Genomic DNA, 8,595 nt, shown 5'->3' on the forward strand with positions numbered 1-8,595 from the left:
GACAGCAGTTCTGGGTACCACGCATCAGGGCGGTGGTGAGAAGGGTTCGAAATTCATGCCAGAAATGTAAAAATCGACGTGCCAAGCCCTGGCCACCACAAATGGCGTGTTTACCGAGTCCGAGGCTGGCGGCTTATCAACCACCATTCACATGCACTGGCGTGGATTATTTTGGACCGCTTCTCGTGACGGTCAAGAGAAGCACCGAGAAACGATACGGCGTGCTATTTACATATCTGACTACGAGAGCAATCCATCTTGAAGTAGCGTATTCACTAACTACAGATTCTTGTATTCTAGCTATTCGCAACTTCACCATGGTCCGTGGACAGCCAAGGGAGCTGTGAAGTGACAATGCTATGAATTTTCAAGGCGCTAATACCGAACTCCAACAGGTAATGGAGACGCTTGACGCAGGGAAGATAGCAGAAAAATTCACTGGGCCCAGAATGAAATGGAAGTTCCTACCGCCTGCTTCGCCACATATGGGTGGCACATGGGAGCGATTGGTGCGTTCCGTGAAACGCACGCTATATTCTATACTGACCAGTAGACGCCCTTCCGATGAACTATTGCAGGCAGCACTTATGGAAGTGCAGATGATAGTGCACTCACGGCCACTAACATACATACCAGTGGATGACGAAAACGAGGAGGCGCTTACGCCTAACCACTTCCTGCTAGGAAGTTCCAATGGGCAGAAGCCAGAAGTACAAACGCAACCTGAAGGTATACTCATGAAGAACAACTGACTTACAGTGCAGCAAATGGCAGATGAATTTTGGCGAAGATGGCTGCGCGAGTATCTACCTGACCTGACTAGACGAAGCAAATGGTACGAGAAGGTCAAGCCAATAGAGGTGGATGATATTGTGTATATTTGCGATCCCGACAGCCCAAGGGCTCACTGGCCGAAAGGAAAAGTAATTGCAGTGAAGCGCAGCGCAGACGGGCAAGTACGAAGTGCCACAATAAAAACGGCTAACGGCATTTATGTGAGGCCAGCTGCAAAGCTCGCAGTTCTGTCTATTGGAGTTGATAAGGTAGATCCCGACTAGAATATACCGGGGGGGAGTGTTACGACAGATCTGGCATCGCTTTAAGATGTCATCGATAATAAGTAAAACCGATAATGGAAAGTAAGGACTGGAAGCGGCTAGCGCTACCATAACCAAGAAACCACCTTGGCTTGTGCTTTTTAATTCTGCAGCGAGAGGAAGCGGACTAAAAGTAAGAACAGGCACTAGATCATAAGCATATTGTAATTTTGTAATTCCGTAGGAATTTAAAGTGTCGCCCAGGCAACTCGCCCGAACGACCAGGCAATTGTCGCACATCCATCAACTCTACTTGAGAGCTTTGTAAATAAGTATTCGCCTACATCAACACCAAAGGTAGTTCGCTAATCTGGGCGGCGCTGGGAAAACTCGAACTGCCGTAACATTTCTTTAAATTCTTTTATACAAGAATTGCCGTGATGCTGTCTCCGCATGATCGTGGGCTTAGTAGCGCCAGAAGGGCATTGTTCAGCTGTGCTGTGTGTTCATCCGCAGACAGCAATAATATGGTTAACTGCAATGGCAGTGACTGTATGAAGAAATGCCACGTGCACTGCGCTACAGATATGGAGCCTAGCAGCGGATGGCGCTGCGAAAGATGTAAGAAATTGCCTAAGGGAATATCGCTTGAGGCGCAATATGGCGGCGAATTGGAGACATCAGCGCATAATGAGAGGACACATACGGTAGCAGAAAGGGAAAAGCAAACACAGGAGAATCTTAAGTCATCCACGAATAGCAACGGGGGTCATGCAGTGCCCGGCGTATGTATCAGTGAAACACGTTCACGATGCTCATCCACTTCATCAAAGGCAGTGGAGCGCCTGCAGGTAGAGATACGGTCGTTGGATGAAGAGGAACATATCCTGCAACGACGGCAGATTGTGATCGAGAAGCGAAGGGAGCTTCTCGCTCAGCTGCCGAACCATTGTAGTACGCGAACGGAGCGTACCAATGAGAGTGAAGTGACTCGCGCACCCGTGGCTGTCGCCGCGCATCCGAGGGCGTCAAGCACACATGCGGTCACAGAGAATGTAACACGCGGTTTCGTCAGTATGCAGCCTATGAATGTACAGTCAGTTGACGTAGAGGAAAGGCATACGGACCGCCAAAGAACAGATCGAAACACGCGACAAGCGTTGGGACACGAGGGCCACATAAATGGTGGCGTGAGTCCAAGCTTGCAAAAACATTATGAAAATTCAAGATTTCGCCTCGCGCCAGAGCAGCTGGCAGCGCGAAAAGGAGGCATAGCAGGATTGCCAAAGTTTACGGGAAAGCCAGAAGAGTGGTCGTTGTTTTTGGCAACATATGAGCAGACAACGGATCTGTGCGGATTCTCAGATGCGGAGAATCTTATGAGGCTGAGGCATGCTTTAGATGGCCCAGCGAGAAACGCAGTGAAAACTCTTATGCTAGATGCGCAATGTGTACCTCAAATAATCCCTACTTTGAAAATGAGTTTTGGGCGTCCAGAGATTATCAGGTGATGCGAGCAAAGTTGGAAGAATTTGGGCCTCTTCGGGATGACAGACTCGATGGAATTGTTGATTTCTCGATTGAGGTGCAGAACGTATGGGAGCTACAGGATTGGTACGTCATTTGAGTAATCCCGACTTAGAACAGGAACTGGTGTCTAAGTTACCGTGCATGCTGCAGACGATGTGGGGAATGCATAAGATGACGCTCAGCGATTCTACATTGGCCGATTTCAGCGATTGGTTGTTTCAAGTAGCCCAGGGAGCAAGTTGTGTGATGATTCCAAGCTTGCAAAATAAAGGCCGTAGACGTGGAGTTGTGTACACGCATCATGAAGACAATGAAGGCGGGGACTGCAGGGTCTGCAATGGCAAATGTGCATCGGTAGCAGACTGTGTAGCCTTCAGGGAAATGTCTCAAAGAGTGCGCTGGAATACCACGAAGGCATTAAGACTCTGCTGGAGGTGTCTTGGGACTCATAGGCGGCTGGATTGCAATGTGAAAGTAGCTTGCGGAGTAGATGGGTGCCAGGAGATGCATCATCAGTTGCTGCATAGAACGGTTACCGTACCGGTGAGTGGCAACTGCAATGCTCATAATCAGAGTATCGTTTCAGTCTTCTTCAAAGTTCTGCCAGTCGTCCTCTATGCAAATGGCAACGAGGTCAATACGTATGCGTTTATTGACGACGGGTCCTCCATCACTTTAATGGAAGAAAAGTTACTTCAGGAACTTGGGGTGAGAGGTCAGCCACAGCCATTATGCATGCGATGGACAGCCGGCATGCATCGTTACGAGAACGAATCAGTAATGTTAAATTTACGAGTGTCCGGAATTGGCGGTACCAAAAAACACATTTTACGAGATGTGCATACAGTAAAGAAGTTGGGTCTTCCGACGCAGTCGTTTAATGCAAAGGAGATGCAGAAGTATAAGCATCTGAAGAAATTACCACTAGCGAGCTACAACAACGCGGAGCCTCGCTTGCTGATCGGTCTGAATAATTGCACACTAGGCCGTGCATTCAGAACGCATGAAGGCGCTACGACAGCGCCCATAGCAGAGAAGACACGATTGTGCTGGACAGTCAAAGGAGGCAGCCCAAAACTGCAGATGACGGAAACGGCGTACACATATCACACTTTCCATGTATGTGTCTGCGAGAAGGAACTAAATGAACTACTAAAGCAGCATATCTGGAATGAGCAAAAAGATATCGGGTACTCAAAAGCAGACAAGATGATATCCGAAGATGACAAGTTGGCTCTGGAGCAGTTAGAGAGTAACACAAGGCGCATCGGAGAGAGATTCGAAACGGGATTGTTGTGGAGATACAACAATATTGTGCCTTCAAAATGAGAGAAAAGATCAACGAGTACGTAACAAAGGGCTATGCAAAACGTTTGACGCTAGAGGAGGCGTCTGAGCAGCCAAATTGGTTCCTGCCGATTTTCCCTGTGTGTAAAATAAATAAGCCAGACAAATTGCGCATAGTATGGGATGCGGCAGCGAAGAAGGACAACGTGTCACTCAATTCAATGCTATTAAAAGGGCCGGACCAGATGGCACAGTTGGTGCCTATTTTACGAAGGTTCAGAGAGAAGGCCATAGCAATTGGAGGTGACATAGCGGAGATGTTTCATCAGGTGAGAATGCGTCTTGATGATCAAAAGTTTCAACGATTCCTGTTCATAGATCCTCAAACACAAAATTTGGAGGCGTATGCCATGGAGGTGATGACATTTGGTGCCTCCTGTTCACCGAGCAGCGCCCAGTTTGTGAAGAACAAGAATGCACGAGAGTTTGAGCGGCAATATCCACGAGCGGTCAAATGTATTTTGGAGAACCACTACGTTGATGATATGCTAGATAGTGTCGACACCGAAGCGGAAGCCATCAAGTTGGCGCAAGAAGTTCGATATATCCACTCTCGTGCGGGATTCCGTATACGCAATTGGGTATCAAACTCATTGAAGGTTCGTTTTGTGCTGGAGCGTACAGAGGATACAACCAAAGAGATATGCTTTAATGACAAAGCAGGAACATTAACGGAAAAGGTACTTGGCATGTGGTGGGACACTCAAGCAGACACGCTTGGCTTTCGGTTGTCGAAGCGGCACCAAAATAGCAAGCTGCTAAACGGTTGTCAACGCCCTACATAACGAGAGTTCCTGAGCATTCTAATGTGCATGTATGATCCTCTGGGGCTCATATCCTTCTATGTGATGTACGCCAGAATAACATTTCAAGAAGTCTGGCGATCAGGTTGCGACTGGGATGCAACAATAGAAGAAGCAGAATGGAAAAAATGGCAGCGTTGGGTCCAACAAATACCAGGCGTTGAGAAGATGAAAATACCGAGGTGCTACACAACGTCTTGTCCACTGAAAGATTCAGAAGTGGAAATGCATATGTTTGTAGATGCGAGCGAAAATGGTTACGCTGCGGTATGCTACATGTTGCAGAGAGGAGCAGAGGGCACGTTCTGTTGTTTGGTGGGCAGCAAGGCAAAAGTGGCGCCACTAAAACAGATGTCAGTGCCAAGGCTTGAGTTGCAGGCCGCAACAATCGGAGCACGTTACGCACAGGTAATCGAATCAACAATCAACACGAAGTTTACCAGACGAGTATTCTGGGTAGACTCTAGCACGGTGCTATCGTGGCTACGATCGGATCACAGGCGGTACCGTCAGTTCGTTAGATTTCGGGTAAGTGAGATATTAGATCTAACCGAAATATCCGAATGGCGCTGGGTCCCGAGCAATGAAAACGTAGCCGATGAAGCCACTAAGTGGCAGAAGACACCGGATTTTTCGAGCAGCAGCCGATGGCTGAATGGGCCAGCGTTCCTAAGACAGGGGCCACAGGAATGGCCTACGGAACCTGCCATAAAATGAGAAACCACAAGTGAAGAACTGCGCGCACAATATGTGGGAGTGTGCGAGGATGCCGATTTATCGAGTGGCAATGGCCTGATCGACATTACTCGGTTTTCAAGGTGGCGACGGTTAATGAGAAGTGTTGCAATGGTAATATTTGCAGCACGAAAATGGAGATATGCGGCTCTGACAAAAGGCAAACGTACAGAGTTGCTGACACAAGAAGACCAAGAAGCCGCAGAATGCTTATTGTGGGTCTTTGCACAAAATGAATACTACAGCAGTGAGAAGGCAGCACTCAAGAAGGGTCACCGTATAGATAGAAAGGACGAGTAAAGCTGTATGGAGGAACTAATCCTTTAGTATTGCCGAAAGAAAGCCGTATCACCATGCTGATTGTGTACGATGTACATGCGAGGTTCCATCACGCTAATCACGAGACGGTTGTGAATGAGATGAGACAGCAGTTCTGGGTACCACGCATCAGGGCGGTGGTGAGAAGGGTTCGAAATTCATGCCAGAAATGTAAAAATCGACGTGCCAAGCCCTGGCCACCACAAATGGCGTGTTTACCGAGTCCGAGGCTGGCGGCTTATCAACCACCATTCACATGCACTGGCGTGGATTATTTTGGACCGCTTCTCGTGACGGTCAAGAGAAGCACCGAGAAACGATACGGCGTGCTATTTACATATCTGACTACGAGAGCAATCCATCTTGAAGTAGCGTATTCACTAACTACAGATTCTTGTATTCTAGCTATTCGCAACTTCACCATGGTCCGTGGACAGCCAAGGGAGCTGTGAAGTGACAATGCTATGAATTTTCAAGGCGCTAATACCGAACTCCAACAGGTAATGGAGACGCTTGACGCAGGGAAGATAGCAGAAAAATTCACTGGGCCCAGAATGAAATGGAAGTTCCTACCGCCTGCTTCGCCACATATGGGTGGCACATGGGAGCGATTGGTGCGTTCCGTGAAATGCACGCTATATTCTATACTGACCAGTAGACGCCCTTCCGATGAACTATTGCAGGCAGCACTTATGGAAGTGCAGATGATAGTGCACTCACGGCCACTAACATACATACCAGTGGATGACGAAAACGAGGAGGCGCTTACGCCTAACCACTTCCTGCTAGGAAGTTCCAATGGGCAGAAGCCAGAAGTACAAACGCAACCTGAAGGTATACTCATGAAGAATAACTGACTTACAGTGCAGCAAATGGCAGATGAATTTTGGCGAAGATGGCTGCGCGAGTATCTACCTGACCTGACTAGACGAAGCAAATGGTACGAGAAGGTCAAGCCAATAGAGGTGGATGATATTGTGTATATTTGCGATCCCGACAGCCCAAGGGCTCACTGGCCGAAAGGAAAAGTAATTGCAGTGAAGCGCAGCGCAGACGGGCAAGTACGAAGTGCCACAATAAAAACGGCTAACGGCATTTATGTGAGGCCAGCTGCAAAGCTCGCAGTTCTGTCTATTGGAGTTGATAAGGTAGATCCCGACTAGAATATACCGGGGGGGAGTGTTACGACAGATCTGGCATCGCTTTAAGATGTCATCGATAATAAGTAAAACCGATAATGGAAAGTAAGGACTGGAAGCGGCTAGCGCTACCATAACCAAGAAACCACCTTGGCTTGTGCTTTTTAATTCTGCAGCGAGAGGAAGCGGACTAAAAGTAAGAACAGGCACTAGATCATAAGCATATTGTAATTTTGTAATTCCGTAGGAATTTAAAGTGTCGCCCAGGCAACTCGCCCGAACGACCAGGCAATTGTCGCACATCCATCAACTCTACTTGAGAGCTTTGTAAATAAATATTCGCCTACATCAACACCAAAGGTAGTTCGCTAATCTGGGCGGCGCTGGGAAAACTCGAACTGCCGTAACATTTCTTTAAATTCTTTTATACAAGAATTGCCGTGATGCTGTCTCCGCATGATCGTGGGCTTAGTAGCGCCAGAAGGGCATTGTTCAGCTGTGCTGTGTGTTCATCCGCAGACAGCAATAATATGGTTAACTGCAATGGCAGTGACTGTATGAAGAAATGCCACGTGCACTGCGCTACAGATATGGAGCCTAGCAGCGGATGGCGCTGCGAAAGATGTAAGAAATTGCCTAAGGGAATATCGCTTGAGGCGCAATATGGCGGCGAATTGGAGACATCAGCGCATAATGAGAGGACACATACGGTAGCAGAAAGGGAAAAGCAAACACAGGAGAATCTTAAGTCATCCACGAATAGCAACGGGGGTCATGCAGTGCCCGGCGTATGTATCAGTGAAACACGTTCACGATGCTCATCCACTTCATCAAAGGCAGTGGAGCGCCTGCAGGTAGAGATACGGTCGTTGGATGAAGAGGAACATATCCTGCAACGACGGCAGATTGTGATCGAGAAGCGAAGGGAGCTTCTCGCTCAGCTGCCGAACCATTGTAGTACGCGAACGGAGCGTACCAATGAGAGTGAAGTGACTCGCGCACCCGTGGCTGTCGCCGCGCATCCGAGGGCGTCAAGCACACATGCGGTCACAGAGAATGTAACACGCGGTTTCGTCAGTATGCAGCCTATGAATGTACAGTCAGTTGACGTAGAGGAAAGGCATACGGACCGCCAAAGAACAGATCGAAACACGCGACAAGCGTTGGGACACGAGGGCCACATAAATGGTGGCGTGAGTCCAAGCTTGCAAAAACATTATGAAAATTCAAGATTTCGCCTCGCGCCAGAGCAGCTGGCAGCGCGAAAAGGAGGCATAGCAGGATTGCCAAAGTTTACGGGAAAGCCAGAAGAGTGGTCGTTGTTTTTGGCAACATATGAGCAGACAACGGATCTGTGCGGATTCTCAGATGCGGAGAATCTTATGAGGCTGAGGCATGCTTTAGATGGCCCAGCGAGAAACGCAGTGAAAACTCTTATGCTAGATGCGCAATGTGTACCTCAAATAATCCCTACTTTGAAAATGAGATTTGGGCGTCCAGAGATTATCAGGTGATGCGAGCAAAGTTGGAAGAATTTGGGCCTCTTCGGGATGACAGACTCGATGGAATTGTTGATTTCTCGATTGAGGTGCAGAACGTATGGGAGGTACAGGATTGGTACGTCATTTGAGTAATCCCGACTTAGAACAGGAACTGGTGTCTAAGTTACCGTGCATGCTGCAGACG

The 8,595-nt window shown here is 48.1% G+C and overlaps 1 protein-coding gene across 1 annotated transcript; it reads left to right on the top strand.

Annotated features, from left to right (window-relative positions):
* The first annotated feature begins 273 nt into the window (after positions 1-273).
* On the top strand, positions 274-1,021 carry LOC115634488. Its single transcript, XM_030532245.1, has 2 exons — positions 274-509; positions 579-1,021. The coding sequence occupies exons 1-2, from the start codon at positions 360-362 to the stop codon at positions 750-752; spliced, it is 324 nt and encodes a 107-aa protein (XP_030388105.1). The 5' UTR covers positions 274-359; the 3' UTR covers positions 753-1,021.
* The last annotated feature ends 7,574 nt before the right edge of the window (positions 1,022-8,595 follow it).

The sequence above is a fragment of the Scaptodrosophila lebanonensis genome, unplaced genomic scaffold (assembly GCF_003285725.1).
Source record: "Scaptodrosophila lebanonensis strain 11010-0011.00,11010-0021.00 unplaced genomic scaffold, SlebRS2 tig00000001-arrow-pilon, whole genome shotgun sequence".
Taxonomy (NCBI): Eukaryota; Metazoa; Arthropoda; class Insecta; order Diptera; family Drosophilidae; genus Scaptodrosophila; species Scaptodrosophila lebanonensis.

What these genes read in the sequence shown, in the direction of transcription:
- LOC115634488 (XM_030532245.1), top strand. Translation starts at nt 360, where the DNA reads ATGAATTTTCAAGGCGCTAATACCGAACTCCAACAGGTAATGGAGACG. An exon ending in GTGGCACATGGGAGCGATTG is followed by an intron (nt 510 to 578) that starts GTGCGTTCCGTG and finishes GAACTATTGCAG; the next exon opens with GCAGCACTTATGGAAGTGCA.